This window comes from Boleophthalmus pectinirostris, unplaced genomic scaffold (assembly GCF_026225935.1).
Source record: "Boleophthalmus pectinirostris isolate CB_2022bp ecotype Guang Dong unplaced genomic scaffold, ASM2622593v1 HiC_scaffold_6, whole genome shotgun sequence".
In the NCBI taxonomy this organism is placed as follows: domain Eukaryota; kingdom Metazoa; phylum Chordata; class Actinopteri; order Gobiiformes; family Gobiidae; genus Boleophthalmus; species Boleophthalmus pectinirostris.
This window is the reverse complement of record NW_026571447.1, coordinates 21,632,148-21,650,814: the sequence shown is the minus strand read 5'-3', so window position 1 is coordinate 21,650,814 and position 18,667 is coordinate 21,632,148. Positions and strand designations below refer to the sequence as shown.

General features: G+C 41.6%; 2 protein-coding genes across 2 annotated transcripts; both read left to right on the top strand.

Annotated features, from left to right (window-relative positions):
- The first annotated feature begins 2,873 nt into the window (after positions 1–2,873).
- On the top strand, positions 2,874–7,349 carry LOC110171858 (protein SOGA3). Its single transcript, XM_055164337.1, has 10 exons — positions 2,874–3,032; positions 3,292–3,516; positions 3,584–3,742; positions 4,272–4,343; positions 4,497–4,816; positions 5,742–5,877; positions 6,039–6,105; positions 6,413–6,959; positions 7,027–7,156; positions 7,239–7,349. The coding sequence occupies exons 1-10, from the start codon at positions 2,889–2,891 to the stop codon at positions 7,347–7,349; spliced, it is 1,911 nt and encodes a 636-aa protein (XP_055020312.1). The 5' UTR covers positions 2,874–2,888.
- A 1,900-nt stretch (positions 7,350–9,249) lies between these two features.
- soga3a (SOGA family member 3a) lies at positions 9,250–18,175 on the top strand. Its single transcript, XM_055163870.1, has 7 exons — positions 9,250–9,660; positions 9,790–9,957; positions 12,914–13,216; positions 13,639–14,127; positions 14,247–14,326; positions 14,407–16,162; positions 17,078–18,175. Exons 1-7 carry the CDS (start codon positions 9,250–9,252, stop codon positions 17,300–17,302), a joined length of 3,432 nt encoding a protein of 1,143 aa, XP_055019845.1. The 3' UTR covers positions 17,303–18,175.
- Positions 18,176–18,667: the final 492 nt, after the last annotated feature.

Below are 18,667 nucleotides of genomic sequence, written 5' to 3'. Positions count from 1 at the left end.
GTCTTAGGGGTAAAAGGAGAAGGTAGTTGGGGGATGTGGAGGATCTGTGTAAATGTGTGTCGGCTAAACTGCAGTGCACCTCCCCAAACATCTGTTATCCCATTCAAAGCAAATGGATCATGGTTCCTGGCCAGCAGCACGATTGGCCTCTAAACCTTGCGCAGTGCAATCAAACTATGATGATTACAAAATGGAACAGGATTGATCTGGACATATCCTGATATTAAAGCCAGCTCAGACATAACCAAATGGAAACAATGATACCTTGGATATATAAAGTGCAGCATTGTCATAGCTCTACTTCTTTGAGTTGCATAATTTTAGAAGACATGTGGCATCCAATGTTGGATTAATATTATTAGCCAAATTAGATCAAGCTTCTGTTCAACAGCGTATTAAGTAGAATTAGATTCACAATAGTAAATGGTAGAAACTTTGGTTAAATCAAAAGAAGTAGCAGGACTGGATCAAAGCATAAACCTAAAGTAGGAACCCTATTCTACTACGTTTTTTTGCATTGTTGAAAATATTTTATTTTTAGGTTACTTTTGTATTGTCAGTACTAAAGTAGTAAATGGGTTTGCAATATATTTCACAGTTACAGCTATTTAACAGTAGCAGAACATTTAACGGTGGTGCCAGCCTTTAAGTGTTCTTGATGCATGTGTTTCTGAATAACCTTAACCACGCTCCTTGCATCGTTGTAGATGTGCTTATCATTCTTAGGGAGATACTGGAAGAAGGCCAAGTATTAAAAGCTCTAAACGCCTGGTTAGATGAGTCCAGCACACTGTACACTGCACACTGGCCCAACCCTTTTGGAAAATCAGTCAGAGTTAAAACTATTCTAGATCTGGGCCTGGTTCCAGAGCACAAGAGTAAGGACTGCAATAATGAAACAGACTATCCAATAGAATATTTAAAAAGCCATTTTTGAACCAGTCTTGTCAATGTGAAAACCAAGCTATATATTTTGTTCTAGTGTGGTTTATTATAGACAAGAAGACTGGAGATATTTGGCACCTCACTGCAAATAAGTTTACACCAATACGCTTAAAGATTCATTCGTATTGTTTGACTTAACAGCTCATTAGCTGATGCCAACCTCCGCTCAATAACAGTTACTAATAACCTACCAGTCATGTATTACCTAAATTATGGATGATATTTTTCTTTAGTCAAAAGAGTAAAGAATAAAAAGACAATGCTACACCAGTGAATTGAACCAAAATAGCCTAAAGTCTAAAAATAGCGCAAGAACAAACTGCATTCTAATGGTGCCAGTCCACAAATCAAGGTCAGTTGAAATGACTGGATGCAAGGTGAGTTCAGGCAACTCCATCCAATCACAGCTGACGGAGGAGCAGGAGAAGCATCCTCCAATGAGCGCTGCCGGCTGTGGTGCCGCTCTGCTCCACGGCTCTGCTCCGTCCTACCCACTCGCCCCTCCCTGCGATGATGTAATGTCATGAATATTAAAACAGCTGCCTGGAGGTGGAAGGGAGGCGCTCGATTCAGCATCCCCTCTGCCTCCCCATCATCACCGGCCACCGTCTACTCGCATCCTTCGAATAATCCAACAAACGACGGTAAGGGCTGATAGTTCCATGTGGTTATAGCATGTCTCATCTTTTAGACAAACTGTGGTCCTGTTGAGTCGTTCCGACAGGTGTAAGGGCGAAGTGGTAGGTCCACGTTGACTTCTGTGCAGCGTAGGCCTCGAGACACTTTGATTTACTGTTGCTGCTTCTAGTTTGGGAGGACGTGACACAGACATCCGGGCTGTAAAAGACTTTTATGCTCATCTTGACGGTTTTAAAGCGACACACGCGATGCCAGTCGACGCCAGAGACAACAGAATGCGTCAAAAATGCATTTTGAATGTAATGTCCCCATACATTTATCACTGTAATGTTGGATAGAGCTTATGTGGAATCATGGACACAGCATAGATACCATATGAGGTGTAGGCTGACTTGATTAGTCATAATTAGCCCAATAAGGCCCTATCCTCGATCCTCAGATAGTATGCTGTTAATGTATAGTTTAATCTGCCTAATAGCACAAATATAGGCTATAGGAAAATCTTTATATATTTATAAAAGTTTGTTTGTTAGCTTTTGGATAAAACTTTGTCCACTGGCTATTTTTTAAAGAATGGACTGATGATCCGGACAATTACTCTAGGCCTATTCTTTTCTGATTTTCTTTCTTTGAGCTTTAATTATTCTCCCTCTACATTTGGGAGGGGGTCTCCACACCCCTCTCGTCTATTGTGGGTTACCCATTACGCGTCCTACAGCTGATCCCATGTTTAATCAAATGAGCAAACGCGTCACTGGTGGTCACGTTCACGTCGCTGCAATTAGCCTTGTTAAAGTGATAGGTTAGCTTATTTAAATGGAAACTCGGGTCCAACAATAATGTGCGCTTATTATCTGTAGAGAAAGGGATGGAGAATGCTCTGAACCTCTGACACAATGATGAACCCATCTTCTGCCGACGCGTCGCGGCAGCCAGACAATAGGAGCCGGAAGCAACAGCGCTCGTCCTCTCCAGCTGGGGCTAAAGACAGCGGAGCTAAAGCCGCGCACAAGCCCAAAGCAGCATCCTCCAAACCCGCCGCAGGTGGAGAAGGAGGCGGGAGGAGCAGCCGCGGCCATTCGCCCGTGTCCACTGGCGGCAGCGTCGTCTCGGACCAGCCCAGTGCATCCAAGTCCCCCAAACTGAGAAGCAAAAACCCGCGAGGATATGACGCCAACAACGGCAGCAAGAAGAGCTCCAAAGGCACTGTGGGATGCGGGCCGGGCTTCTGGAAAGAGGGATGCTTACAGACAGAGCTCATACAATTTCACTTAAATAAGAGCTTGGGGAAGAAAGGGGCCAAGATGCAGGTAAAATCAGTGTCTCCACCGACCTCAGAGCCTGAACTATCGCCAGAACCGGACAGTCCACCACAGTCGGTTCCCCAGGCGGACCCGGGGCTGCAGGAGGAGATAGAGCGACTGGAGGACGAGAACGAGGATCTCAAGGTAAAGCAGACATGGCTAAATTATGCAGTCAGCATCAGGAGTTGTTGCAACTGCTATAGGTACAGTTGACATTGGATACCAGAATATGAAGCTGAAGTTCCATAATGTGCTTGGTTCGGGTGCAGCATAAGTCTATATGCCTTTCTTTGTTTTCTGTACCCAATAGCCTACAATAATTAGTAGAATATTAATGTAATAATTTGCATTGCATTTGCTAAAGAAGAGCACCATCTCATTTTATTTCCAACTGGGTGTTTAGAATGAGATTGAGGAGATGCGAGCAGAGATGGACGAAATGCGAGACACTTTCTATGAAGAAGATGCGTGCCAACTTCAGGACATGCGGCGGGAGCTGGAGAGAGCAAACAAAAACTGCAGGATCCTTCAGTACAGGCTGAAAAAGGCTGAGCGGAAGAGGCTGCGCTTTGCTGAAAGTGGCCAAGTGGACGGAGAGCTGCTGAGGAGCATGGAGCAAGATCTGAAAGTAAGATTACAGGTCAGATAAAGATTCTTCATAGGCCTGCTAAGTGACATTGTATGCTTTTTCACAGGTGGCGAAAGATGTATCTGTTCGCTTACACCATGAGCTAGAGAATGTGGAGGAGAAAAGGACTAAAACAGAAGATGAGAATGAGAAACTGAGGCAGCAGCTGATCGAGGTGGAGGTCACTAAGCAGGCTTTACAGAATGAACTGGAGAAAACTAAAGAGGTGAGACTGAGTGGAGGAACCTGATCAATGATGTTCACTGTGTTTCTTGAGGGCTCTTCCTTTTAACCATTCACTGGCTTATGAGATCTAAAATATACCAGAACAATGTTTTTTACCACTTCAAGAAGACATACCATGCTTTTTTATGACACTGTTTCCATAAAAAACAAAAACAAAAAAATAAATTGAACATTTGTGAATGATCATGAGTCTACATTTTTGGAATAATTGCAATTACAGTAAGTACAGGGATGTGGTGAGGATAAGGGTAGGGTAAAACTTTAATTGTCTGAGCACTCATGCTGCAATGACAATACAGGATTTTTCAAACATGAGTAAACGTTTGATGAGGGAGACCCATTATAACATGATTGAAGTCAATTTTGCATGACTCCTTTGATAATGATGCAGTATTATCATACCCTAAGATTACTTTCTAGATTTACTTTTTCACAATCACTCTGGATGAGATCACTGTGTAAAGAAAGATGCTATTGAAGATTATCATGTGATCACTGTATTATTGCAGCTTTCACTGAAGCGGAAAGGAAGTAAAGATGTTCAGAAAGTGGACAGGAAGACTCCTCAGACGCCCACAGAGGTGAGTCAGCATCTGTAAACTGCAGTCCAATAAAAGTTGATTCATAATGAGATTGGTTTCAGAGTCATATAACATTTTTACAAGCTGGAGAGTTTAGTGTAAGAAGGCTAAAATAAAATAAAACAGACATAAATATTGTACTCTGCATTTCAGGAGGAAAATGACGACCTAAAATGCCAGCTAGCTCTGATCAAAGAGGAAGCCATCTTGATGAGAAAGAAGATGGCAAAGATTGACAAGGAGAAAGACAGACTGGAGCAGGAATTGCAGAAATATCGCTCGTTCTATGGAGATGTGGACAGCCCCCTGCCTAAAGGGGAAGCAGGAGGCCCTCCAACCACCCGCGAGTCAGAGCTGAAGCTACGCCTGCGTTTGGTAGAGGAGGAGGCAAACATCCTTGGCAGGAAAATAGTGGAGCTGGAGGTGGAGAACAGAGGGCTGAAGGCAGAGCTCGATGACATGAGAGAAGACAGGTAGGCTATAAGACTGCGGATCTTCTGTAGTCATTTTGCTGCATGGTCAGATTACAATGGAATCATGTATGTAAACTTGTCACAATAACACATTTTATAACTAAGTACAATATATTCCTGAAGTATATATAGGCGATAAATGATAATATTGAAACTAATTTAATAGCAGATTTATACCACAAAAAATATCCCAAATCTACAATATTGTTAAAAAAATAATGCGGTGCACTCAGTAAATTGCAGAATGAAACACTTAAGTACTTGCATCTGTAATGAGTCATAGAAGTTATTAATTCAACCTTTTATAGTTTAATTGTATCCTATTGCCAAAAAATTACCAAAAATGTGTCATTAGTGCAAAGAAAAAGAACCCACAATAAATATTGACCCTCAAAAATTATTGTTCCATCTTTCATATATGGAACGATATAGTAATGATCGTGACAGGCCTACATGTAACTACTAATTTTATTGCTCTGTTAAATTCTTATTAGCAATCTAGTGGCTAGGTAAAATACCACTAGGTTATCATCTCTCAGTAGAACAATCTTGAGATGTATATATTTTTATCTGGCACCAATCTGTAAATAGTGTCAGTTAAGTTACATTAGACAGCTGACAAATGCAATAATCATCATCAGAATTTTCCTAGGAACTAATGTTTTTATTATAATAAGACATGTGTAATAAAATACAACGCAACAAATAATAATTATGAACAAAATGTGTTTAAATATGCCTAAATCTTTTCTTGTTTATGTCTCATCCCACCTAAAGCAATATCCTCAAATCCACAAATTCATTCATGTATACACAGACACTGGAGCAAAGCATTTCAAAATGAATTAATATACTAATATACAACTATAAAATAGGATGCTTTGTGCATTGTGTCCTATAGTCTGGCTGCAGCAGGAGTCGACAGCTCTGGCACTGGGGGGCAGCAGTGCAGGGAGCAGGGGGAGGCACTGTCTGAACTCAGGCAGCAGTTGCAGCTGGTGGAGGATGAGGCTGAACTTCTCCGCAGGAATTTAGCTGATGTAGAAGAAGAGAACAAAAAGGTCAGTTGTTTAAGTAAACCATTACATTTTCAAATATTTGTTTTACGAATACACCGGGAAATGGGAGATTCACAGTCATCCAAAATAAATTAATTAACAGTGCAGTCAAGGTATTTTCACCAGCACTGACTATGGGAATAACATTTTTTCTCATGTTTTAGGTGACAAGTGAACTGAACAAACTGAAATATAAAGCAGGCTCCCATGAAGCTGGGTCAAGACATGGAGGTTTGTTTGATTTAGCTTTTTATCAACTGTAACGTTTCTGGTGGTCTCCCTGGAAATGTTACTGCTTTGCCTTGACTATACCACAGTATATCACTAAAATATCATTAAATATGTCTATCTTGCAACTATTCAAATACAGATGTATTTTGCTCAAAAATACCTTGGTGTCTCCAGCTTGTTTCCATGTAGATATAAGTTAAGCAATAAGCAATAACATCTCCGTGGATACAAGAAAAGATGCATAGTGCACCTTTAATCTGTGTCCAAACATTTATAAAATATGTTTGATAAAAAAAAAAAAAAACAGGTGGGGCTGATCCTGCCAAGATGGAGGGTCTACAGGAGGAGTTGAAAGCAGCCCGTCTCCAGATCAACGAGCTGAGCGGTAAAGTCATGCAGCTCCAGTATGAGAACCGCGTGCTCCTCTCTAACATGCAGCGCTATGACCTGGCGTCCCACCTGGGCATTCGGGCCAGCCCTCGAGACAGTGATGCAGACAGTGACGGTGGTCGTGACGATGACACTCCATCCTGTTCTGCCTCCTCGCCCCGTCTCCTCCCACCCCACCGTAAACGGGAGGGTCCCATCGGAGGAGAGAGTGACTCAGATGAAGTCAGGAATATACGCTGCCTCACACCCACACGCTCCTTATACTCACCTGTGGACAGTCGTTTTTTATCCCGTAGTCTGAAGGACCGGCAGCACATGATAGATATTCGAATGGAGGCGGAGCGACTGGGGAGGACCATAGACAGGCTCATAGATGACACTAGCACTATCATCGCAGAGGCACGAGTCTATGTCACCAATGGAGAGCTGTTTGGACGACTAGATGAGGATGACGAGGGGGGCAGGTAAATAAAACAAGTTAAAAGTTCAGTGTTTAGTTTCATGTTTAAACACAAAGAATATCTTCTCCAGAATAAGAGAGCATGAGTTGTTGTATCGGATCAACGCTCAAATGAAGGCTTTCAGGAAAGAGCTACAGAGCTTTATAGACCGCCTCGATGTCCCCAAACAGGAAGCGCAACAAACTGAGGAGCCACTGTCTGTAAGGAAATACCATCAATAATAGTGTCAGTTATAACTTAATTTGTATAAATGTAGCAACTCTTTTTTTGTCTTCCCTCCAGATGTTTCAGCCTATCATTCTGCTGATACTCATCCTTGTTTTGTTTTCATCATTGTCCTATGCCACTATTTTTAAATTGGTATTCCTTTTCACTTTATTCTTTGTTCTTTAAATCATTTCCCCCCCTTTACGTTGATTTTTTTGTTGGTTTCATTTTAACTTTTTTTTCCTACATATATTCAACACATCACATATCATGTTCTACGCCTGACCCAAGAGCTGCTCTTCACTTAGATGCTTCAACATATACCAGAGCCCAACCTTGGCTCTTAAGTTAATGGGTGAGTAAACAAAGTTTTGTACTATGCACATTACAAATGCATTGCTGAAAGGGTTATCTATTTATGATAATTACACCCCTTCTTTTATCATGGCTCATCTATAGAGAACTTGTTCTTCTTTATAATTTCGGCTGGGCTATAGGGGTTGCTTTGTGGAAGTTATTACACAACTATGTATGTATTATAATACATACAATAATACATATAATATAATATATTGAAATGTCAATGTATGGGCAACTGTACCCCATATAAATCACACTCATAAATATTTAAAAAAATGTGTGTATATATTTCCATCGTGTTTTGAAATCACATGACATTGGAGAGTGTAAAAATACTCTGGGCAGGGTCTGTAACTCCAGCCAAATGTGCTGATGTTGGGTCTGTTAAACCAGCGAACCTGACCAAGTACGGGGGCGGGACTGGTCCACTCCTTTCATCCCACCATGGGATGTTTGACGTCACATATTAGAGCCAGCTGTGGACAGAGGCAGAAAAGAGGGGAAAGCACAGTTTTATTTCTGCTAATGACGGCATGATTTCTGACTTAGACTGGTGCCCCTCAACTCTTGCAGTTTCAGACTAACAGCATAATCTTTTTAGCCTATTGAATAGATGTAGACCAGGACTGCATTCCAACACAAAAGCAAAGGTAGGTTTAAGACAAATGACACGTGGTGCATGAAGTTTGTCACTATAGTTGCGTCAAGCATTACGTCTGGAGACTGCACTGGGTAAACAAAGTGAGCAGAGTGGGTTAGCTGTAGTGTGACATGCACAGTTTAGTGTAAAAGGGGGCGGTGCCTTGCTTGTCCCAGTCCTGGATTCATCTGTTAAATGAATAATATCCCACAATTCTTTGCTTGCCTCGTGACAGTCATCCAGCAGTTATTCTAATAGCACAGTTTTTTCTAAAGAGAAGGTTTACCAATCATGTGGACATAGTCTTCTCGTCTTCATTCTCCCGTTAAACTGGTAATAAGGCAATATTATTTCGCACTTTACGCATGGTTAAGTGTTGTATGTGTTTGATATTGGTGGGCTAACTTCAGTATTAGCTCATAGTTTGTCTGATTGAGATTTAGCCTGTTGTCTCACTCTCGGCTCACCTCGGCCTGTGTGAAATAATATGAAACATCGTAAGGCAGGTATGATGGATCTTGGGCACACGACACGAGGGTGTTGATTAATTGGCACATCGGGCCATGTCTTCCTGACGCCAGTGAGCTATGCTGCTAAGAAAAATAAACTCCTGGTTACAAGGGGTAAAAATATACCAGTGTGCTAGACGATATTTTGGGACCGTCTCCCATCGCGTTAAAGTGGTTGCTGGGTCTTGCTGTCCCCGTCAGCTCCGGGCTGTCGCTTTCAGTTCAAAGAAGAATGACACGCTGCGCGCAGAGAGGAGACGAAATAAGCGTGTGCAAAGGGTCAGCGATCGCAAATAACGGATTTTAGTGCGTAGCTCTGAGAAAGCTAACAATGGATTTTGGTGCATAAAGATCTTTCCGTGGCAAAGACATGAAGGATACTGTGTCATTTCCCGTTGACTGCGAAACTGCAGAAAAGACAGCTGCCTTGGGACAGCCGGAGGACTTGGTCGGATTTGGATAAGGGAATAAGCCTACTTTACTGGAAAGCACGCGTTTCGTTTACTTTTGTAGTTTAATAAATCGGACATGGGAATCAGTTTTGGCGACTAATTTTAATTTTCCCTCTTTATGAGAAATGTGGAGCGCGTTTATGAATGGTTCTGGACTTCACGCGGGGGGCGGTGCTGGTGGGGGTTATGTCCCGTCTCAGGGATGGGAGTTTGTGCCCTGCTCCAGGATGGAGAAGGCAGACAGAGGCAAAGGCAAAAACCGTAATCCTCTGAAGAGGATCTCTTCTCCACCCACTGTCTTCAGTCAGATCTACGAGCAGCAGTTTCAGACTTCAGGAGCAGAGCACGGACCCGGGGCTCCGTCTGAACTCCTCAGGGGCCAAATGTGGTCAGGGCCAGAGCCCCAGCCACAGCAGCAAACACAGCACGCCCGGCTTAAGAAGAAATTTGAAGAACTCAAAAAGCGTCACTGTGAAGACAAGGAAGAATGGATGAGAGAGAAAGAGTCATTATTGAGAGAAGTAGCAAATATACAAGTATGCATCAATATCAGATCTGTCAGATGTTGCTTTAGGAAAAATCCTGTTTATTTATTTTTGTTGTTAATACTCTTTTTATAGTAACTCACTATTTGTTAATTTTGTTGCTTTTTGTTGGTTTTGTAGGGAGGTGAGAATAGAAGGATTTTGCTGGATCTAAAGACGGTTTTGGAGGAGGTGCAGGTGGAGGTGAAGAGAGAGGAGGAGAAGAGGAGTGAGTTACAGCTGCAGTACACCAGAGACAGGTGCTCCTGGGAGCTGGAGAAGGCTGAGCTTAAACGCAGGATTGCACAGGTAAGAGACTGATGTAATGTATGGACAATGGTAGCAGTTTAGACATAGTGAGCTGCAGATCAGCTACAAGCCAAGTTTGTATGTAAAATAAATAACCTTTTTAGGCATAATATATGCCCACACATAATTTCTCCATTTTACCCACTAAATATAAAACTAAACCAACTTGCTTATAAGCTAGTATAAAGATCTTAGCAATATGTAAAGCTTGCTTGCATACCAGTGCTATGCTGTGTCAAGGACTATAAAAATCCTTTGAACATACATGCAAAACCCAGTCTTTTGTTAAAGTAATCTGGTTACATAAGACCCTGTACATTTATTTATTTGTCTGTCTGGCTGAATATGCTGGTTCAGTGGATGGGCAAGGTATCCGCCTTAAATCTGAGCCTGATGTTCTGTGATGATTAGATGTTCTTTGACTTTTAATCCCATTGGTTTGATTTTTATCAGAAGTTTTAAGACTCTTTCAATGCACATTTTGTTCTTCTGTCAGGTTATAGTTTTTTGTCTAGATTTGAGATGGGATTCCTGTCTGTGATATTTACCTGCAAATGTCTAAAATGATGCTGTTGCACTGAAACATGCCAGACCAACACATACATACATCTCATAGTCTTGTCTCACTGCTCGTCTTGTCTATCAAAGTCTAGCTGGAGAGGCATTTGCTATGTTTGTTTTGCCTAAAGAATTTTACTGCAATTGCTATGACACTGTACATAATTCCCTGTAATAACAGTGTAATATTGAGGTGCCCATGGGCATTCAGTTGTTTAAATCAGCACTGGTACTTTTTGGAGTGACTAAATGAATACTTTATGCATGTAAATTTCGCTTTAGTGTAAACACTACAGCTTAATTCATGTGAAAGGAAACATTGCTATGCACATTGGCAGAACTTAGATGTCTGAAGTGATTGCACAAACAGGCCAGGAAAATGTGACTTGAAGTGTAGCCACAGCAGGCGTGGTTTAATCCATTGTAAAAGTTGTTTTGTTCTGATGCTACATCCTGGTGCTGTTTATAAGAGTGCATGTTTACTACAAGCTACTTTTGGGATGTTTCTCAAAATTCAAAACACAGTAATTTGTTACTGGATGCAAATATCTGAAGCTCACCTGACATAGTATATAGATGCTACACTCATTCTGGTTGTTAGATGTTAACAATTCTACCATAGGTGAGAAACTTCACTGTCATTTTCAGAACAGTGTCCTCATTTTTCAGAAAGGCTTTACTCTGTAACACTCACACAAAGAAGGCAGAGATCTCAGACATACTGATGTTAGGATCTCCCATTTCCCCTGAAGTGGAGGGACATGACAACAACTTAAACCTTGATACAGATATGACCAAGTTTGGTGTATATGGCTGTATTTCACATTTCCTATGCAATATTCATCCTTTAACTGCTCCACCCATGTAGATGTTTATTTTAATTTAGTTTTGTCATTCTTTCTCAAAACCACAAACTTCGTATGATTTCACCACTGTGATTACAACTCAAAAACACCTTGGCCTGGGTATTTCCAGTCATATATTTCTTTATGTCTCTTTTCTAGCAAAACTGCTGGCAGCTAAGAGACATCTCACTTTGTTTCAGCTGTGACTGCCCTGTTGCCTTTACCTCAGCTCCCACCTCCCCGAGGAATGTGACTTTGTATAAGGCTGCATGCCCACTATTTATAGGAGGTCACTGACACAGTTACCCGCATATACCTTGTGCCATATGAGAGAGGGTGGTCCAAGTAGCACTGTGGATTCAAGTTAAAACAACACACTTTATTAACCCATCTGTACCAGTGTTGGATCTCTGTCTCAGAGAAGACAATACCTTTGTCGTTATCCTTTGCCCTTTCACTTCCATGGGTCACATCAGCAAATCATTGGCCTCTTCGACTGCAGGAAATTACTTTACAATTACTCTTGCATCTGTTATTTTTATCAAAATCCATTTATCTAGACTTGGGATAGTAATATAAATAATTAAATTGTCTAATCGTGTGACAGAATGAAGATACCAGATTATTTGGTCTTCATCAGTTTAGTCTTGCATTGCATTGCAGTTCCAACTGGATTGAATTTTCCTTCTTGTTTGTGTACATTGTGCACTTGTTTACATGTTCATGCTTAAATAGACTGTGGACAGCACCCATCATCGTCTATATGTAATTATGCATAGTTTTAAGTGAACCCTTGCACAGACAGAAAAGACAGAGTTGTTTTTCTGCACCATAGTTTTGACCCAAGGCCACAGGCAGAAATAGCACCGTGACTGAGGCTTGTAAGAAGGCTTTGGTCCATGTCTGTAGACTGCACACTCAAATAACACACTCTGGCCTCTTCATATCATGCTACAACTTACACATGTCATGTGAGCATTCTAAATTTACAAGCCAGTTTATTTTTTTATTTTTTGGCACCAAAAATGTTTGTTTTTTAAAAACACTTGCTTTGAGTATGCAGTTTGAATGACAGTCTAATTAAGAGAATTTCCCTTTTTTCCATATCTAAGGCTTGGCTCTTTTACATCCAGAGTATTTCATAACATCTTGCATATTCTTTGATAATATGTGTTTTGGAGAAAGGAGTAGTAAAATACAGCCACTGGATTGAGGCCACATAGATTTTGTCCACACATATTTTGACATGCCTGAAATGGGATGCATCCTGAGCTGTATCCGGTGTTAGTATGAGACCTTTGAGAGTCTGCAGCCCTGAGCCAGTGAACTTTATACATAAGTGCGGGGTATTTTCATGTCTCTATTCTCTAAACACTTCCCTGTGATGAACCCACTCACACTTGTCCCTCTGGCTCATCATTCTCACACATCCTGCCACTCCTTCATTCTCTTAATTCCACTTTGAACAATACATCTTTGACTACATGTAGTTATATTCATACACACTGGCAATACTTCCCATATGTTAATTTCTCTATTGTCTACTCCTGCAGTTGGAATCTAGAGAAAGCTCTCGGTTGACAAACAGAGAAGTTCAAGCAGCAGCAGCAGGTCTTGGGGCTGGAGGAGTACTGCAAAGTCCTCAAAAATATCCGGACGAATCGTTGTGCAGGGAAAGAGAGGAGCAGAGGAGGATTTTGGCGGATACCCACACAACAGCTATGGACCTACGCTGCCGTTTGGAGCACAATGAGAGAGACTGGCTACGGGAGAAGGCAGACCTGTTGGAGAGATTTGACGTGGAGAGAAGGGAATGGGAATGTCAGCTGAAAGATATGCAGAGGAAAATAGAAGAGGTAAAATGCATACAGCTTAATAGTTTTTAATATTTTTAAAATATATTAGTATGTGACATGTTAGCTCAACCTAGATTCTTTGATCGCATTTGTCATCTTTTTCTTGAAATTTCCTGTGCACCAAATAAACAATGGCTGCAGCAATACAGCTGCACGTTATGAATGGGAAGTGGCCGTGGAATGTCTCCATTGTTCTTTTTTTACATTAGGATGTTTTGAGAGTGGTGTGTGTGTTTGTGTGTAATTAATTAATGTAATTGAAAAATCCCAATGCTATTTTGATTCAGTTATCATTTGGATGAAATGTATAGGTATATATCTTTGAGTTATTTAATTTGTGGCTATATTATTTTCTATGGGTGGTTAAGAAGTGTTATAATTATTATTTCATTTAAACTACAAAACTTCTCTTTTCTTTGTAGTTGTATTGTGAGGTGAGGGCCAAAAGAGAAGGGACTGGATTGGACATCAGAAAACACTATGATAACAGCGCTGCCCGCAGACTCAGCATCCCCTCGACTAGCACTGGCTCCAGCTTCCTGAGCAGCAGCAGCCAATCAGAGCAAAGATCAACACTGTTTACTGGATTTGGCAGTAATAACAAACTCAACAGGGACAGCGACACTCACCAGTCTACTGGTTACCACACGGACACACATGATCATGGACAAACTGTTTATGAGGAGGAACTGAGATTGAGTGGGACTTGGCAGCAAGATGCAGCCTCTCAGAGAAGAGTCATAGATACAGAGGATTTGGATAGTATTTTACTGCGCCATGGATGTGCAGAGTCCCATAAACCCATTGCCAAAGAGAATGAAAGTGTCCATCAGAATCAGAGACAAAATGCTCCATGGACAGAGCTGAATTATGGCAGTGAGAAAAAACGGAACACCACTGCTCTTAATGCTGTGAGTTTTCCAAATGCTCTGCTTTCATATTTATACATAGAAATACATTATCCGTTTTAGTATTTTAAAAATTACCAACCCTTCATAGTATACATAATGTTACATTTTTTCCCTTCTAGGCTCTGAAGGAGATTGCACGTGTCAGTGAGGAGCTGTGTAGCTACCAAGAAGAGATTAGGCAAAAGAGTGGAGAAAACAGGTAACAATATCTATCTTATCCAGCAGATACCTTTATATATGCTTTTAGCTCAAAATAATATTATCTGTTATTTTTTTCAGAAGTCACCCAGAGGAGAGAGAAATGTCACTGTCCTATAGTAACCCTAGACCAGATGTGGTTGAACCATGTGACCTCAATGAAATCTATGATGAACTCAGAGCATTAGAAAGGGAGCACTGGGCCATCTTGTCGCCCGAAAACACATGGCGATCAGTCTCTGGACCTGGGTCATCCTGGAAAACCAGCCCCTCTCCTCCAGACAACCACCAAGAGCCAATCGTCAGTCCAGAGACTCTGTCGGAAATAGACTCGGCAGCCCCTCCCATCCCACCTCGCTCTTCGTCCTGGAATCTGAGCTCTCAACAAGATGCAGATCTGAACATGCCAGAGTCTCCTATAGTCCCAGCCAGGAAATGCCACAGCCCCTGTGTGGTAGTGGACAGGAAGTGTACCAGTCCGTCCATTGTGAGAAAGTTTGAGGCCATGCTTCAGGAAAATGAAGGAAAAGTTTTGATTGATGGGACAGTATCTTCGTGCTCTGTACCTGCCAACCAAAACTGTAATGTCAGCTGCTGTCATAACCGCTGGTCCTGTGATGCCAGTAAGCTCACAAATAAGGTGTCCTCATATGGAACTGTTCAGAAGAGCTTCTCTGAGGTCAACATTGTGACTGCTGCTAAAAAGATGGGCACGGACTACAGCCTTACTGGTGCTAATGTGAAAAGCCAAGAAGTGCATCCCAAATCTCCGCCTCTGATAGAGACTCCTATGCTCCTCCATGCTCCGGAAATATCTCCTGCCAACCCTGTCCTGCAGGGCTCCAAAAGAAACATAACACTGGAGCAGAAAACCGCAGAGTTCAACCGGTGTCTCTTTCAGGCAGAGATGGGCCGTGGGGTAGAGGAGCAGGACACTTTCTTACCTCCTGATCTCACCCCTGTGCTCTGCCAACAAGTGCTGTTAACAAGTACTGCCTCAGGTGAGGAGCTGCTTCCCAGGGAAACCCAGTTAAAGCAACACTACTCTGAAGTCTCCAATCACTGCTTTGGAGTTGAACCCAACATCACACACTCTTTCTTCTTCTCAGATATCACAATGCATAGCCCAGAGGCTCCAGCACAGAGCAGGTATGGGTCAAGAGGTCAACCAGTCAGGATAGAGCAAGAAACCCATGATCTACTGTCCAAAGAGCTACAAGCAGCACAACAGGAGCACACCACAAAACCTGCACAAATGCCTGAGTGCTACTCTGAGGTCAAGCTCAGTCCTTCCAGGAAAACTCAAATCAAAGCAACCACAGAGGCTCACTGCTCTGAGCGCCTCATGTCTGAAAATGTGCAGCTGAGCGTGGACTCCTCCAGCTCCGAGAGCGACCATGAAGAGGAGCCTCAGCCCAGATCAGCAGTGTCCCCACAGCCCTCTGCTGAAAACAAACTGAGGCCAACAGGAGGGCAGCAAGTGCAGCCAAAGCATGTGTCTGTCCTGTCTGACTGTTGCCGGCCAGGGCTCCGGATGATGAATGAGCATCCCTGGAAACCCCTTACACTGGCAGCCTACCCACGACCCGAGGGCTCCCGCTCCAACTATGGAGCAGTGGAGAGGATACTGAAGAATTATGAGACTGCAGCCAAAAGCATGAACCAAATAGAAACCGGCTCCGGTCCCAACCTGAGTGTGAGAGAGAAGGGCGAGCGAGAGCTGGACATGCTGGACACGGACTCTGTGCCTACTCCTCTGTTCATCAGAGAGACTCTGCCACGCTCTCCCAGCACCCACAAGGTCCTCGAGCTCAAGGAAATTCAAGTGAATCTGCAGGTGGGTTTAGTGTATTACTATATATTCAGCTTAGGTTCACAATTTCAACACCACACTGAAATTAATAAAATAATAATAATTCATCTTCAGTAAAAAAAAAGGAGATATAATAAAGAGAATTGCCTTGAAACAGCACTTTAAATAGAAGACTTTGCACATTTTGTTCTTTAACACTGACAAAGGAAATGCCCTTGGCCGAGGACACTTCTGATGGGAATGTTGTTTATTTCTAGTATGTGTGAGCAGACAGAAGCAGGCCAAAGCCTCTATTATAATCTAGGCATCTGGGGCATTCCACTGCTGTAAGGCTTAAGTAATGGGTTTTGGCATATATTGTCCATGACTCGGGTTAACGATTGTGCTTTTCTTTTTATTGCAATCAAACCTCTACAAGAAGCCAATCCAGTAAATCCCCTTGGTAGACCAGGAAAATGGGCTTCTGTGGTTGTGTCTCAAAGTTATAAAATGTTGCATGTATGAGTTGCTTGGCCTATTACAAAGCTTTAATTTTCATAAATACACATACATATTATTAATCAAATATGTACTGGTAATTTAAATATGTAGAGAAAACCGGTCCTAATGCAGTAAATGTGTAATGTCATAAAATTCCTTCTATTTTCCTTTTGTCATAATACAGTTTTATCAAAGGATGAGCAGCAACCTTAATGTTTTACATATTTTACCTGCAGTCCTGGTACTGACACCAGCCAAGTTTCCTGTGGCCTCAGGAATAATGCTGCAACTTCCCAAGTCCTTCCACTATTCATATATTTGAACTAAGCTTGTTGTTTCTCATAGGATCAAGATGTCTACAGTTGGGACTGATGAAACAAAATGTAACGTATCTGTGTGCTCCTGTGTTTGCTGAATGGTGTGAAAACCCTAAATGGTAATATATTTGTCTCTCTACAGAAAAACCAAAAGTCTTCCACCACATCTTCAGTTTTAAAGCAGAAGAACTTCTCCAGACCTGCATGTCCGGCCAATCGGCGGCTGCCTTCACGCTGGGCTGGCCGCTCTCCTTTCTCCAGATCATCTTTTTCCTCCTCTGCACCTGCACCGCCCTCCTTCAGCCTCCAAAAGCACTCCTCATTTTCACATTCACATGCCTTTCATATGGAGTCTGTCATCATCTGACCCACCCAGAAGCCTTGAGTGAACCTACAAACTGTGAACTTGTTTTTTTCACATATACATATGAAATACTCAAAGACTGAAGTGCTTTAGTGAGATATGACCAATGTATAGCTGTAGAATGTGTTGAGTTCAAAAGAGCCGAGCTGACCAAAATAACGGAACTTTGTTAGCAGCAGCTTTGCATCAAGAAAATGTGACAAATCAACCAGGCGTATTTCCAAGGAGCAAACATATCCACTGCATCTCAGTTTCAACTCAGGTGTGGACTTTTAGCCTTGACTATTGTAGCCTTGCTGATACAGTACTGTATAGATTCTCCATTCATACAGCTGCCTATTAATATCACACAATCACATCCAAGTGGCCAGATAAAATCCAATATGATGTAAATGTATTCAGTATTGTATGCACCATTACAGGTATACCATGCACCATTTACACATTACAATGTGTTGGATTCTGAAGCAGAATATGCTTCACAAATGTTTTTTCCAGTACTCATTACATGTTGCTGTGTTGCATTATTCAATACTGTCTTCTGACTTCATATTTTTACACACACTGTAGACTGTACCTGCCTTTGACAGAAAAAAATAGAGTTACGTTTTTGTTAACACATAAGTTTGATTTGTATAACTGTACCAAAGGCTGGTGTCTTTTTTTGAATTTAAATATACTGTCTGTTATTGTGTTATGTTTAAACTGCACATGATGCTGGAATTTATAAGCATTTTTCTTTTGTTTGGAACACACAAGTCTGCATTGGTGCATTACATAGCATTTAATGGAAGGCTTTTTTGTACTTTGAATAATCTCCCGTGGTCGCATACAATAGTGCATTTTCAGGCTAAAGTGCTGAATATAATGAAAGTGATGCCTTTGATGTTCTTTGTGTAATAAATAGTCTGATCTACTATTGTTTCTCCACACTGTTGATGTAACTATATTGGTACAATGCTTCAGAATCGGACTAGGTCTCACACTACAGGAACCTGTTTTTGCACGTTCTTTTCTCAGAATAACTTGCCAACATGAAATGCTTCTTGACCTCACCAATCATACTGCATGTATCTTAATCCATGTTTGACATCTTGATGACACTGTGATCTATCACTTGGACAGCTATTTGAAGTCTAAATCTGCAACAGTTCCTGAGTTTTACCATTTTTTTCTCTACATGGGCATAACAGTACTTGTTAGTAGTGAGTGTTAGAAATTATTTTAGTTTATGATGAATGGACTGATTTTGGCCAGTGCCATAGAGACACTACTACTGTTTACAAACTCTGTAGACTGGGATGGACCACAACCCTCAACATGAAACCTGGCACCTGCAGTCTGACTGAAATAACAGGTGTGATAAGG

Bases quoted from the DNA above. Each gene is read 5' to 3' on its own strand.
- LOC110171858 (XM_055164337.1), top strand. From the start codon at position 2,889: ATGCAGGTAAAATCAGTGTCTCCACCGACCTCAGAGCCTGAACTATCG. The intron at 4,817-5,741 runs GTAGGCTATAAG...AGGAGTCGACAG, and splicing joins GATGACATGAGAGAAGACAG to CTCTGGCACTGGGGGGCAGC. The intron at 7,157-7,238 runs GTAAGGAAATAC...TCTTCCCTCCAG, and splicing joins AAACTGAGGAGCCACTGTCT to ATGTTTCAGCCTATCATTCT.
- soga3a (XM_055163870.1), top strand. From the start codon at position 9,250: ATGTGGAGCGCGTTTATGAATGGTTCTGGACTTCACGCGGGGGGCGGT. The intron at 9,661-9,789 runs GTATGCATCAAT...TTGGTTTTGTAG, and splicing joins GAGAAGTAGCAAATATACAA to GGAGGTGAGAATAGAAGGAT. The intron at 14,327-14,406 runs GTAACAATATCT...TATTTTTTTCAG, and splicing joins CAAAAGAGTGGAGAAAACAG to AAGTCACCCAGAGGAGAGAG.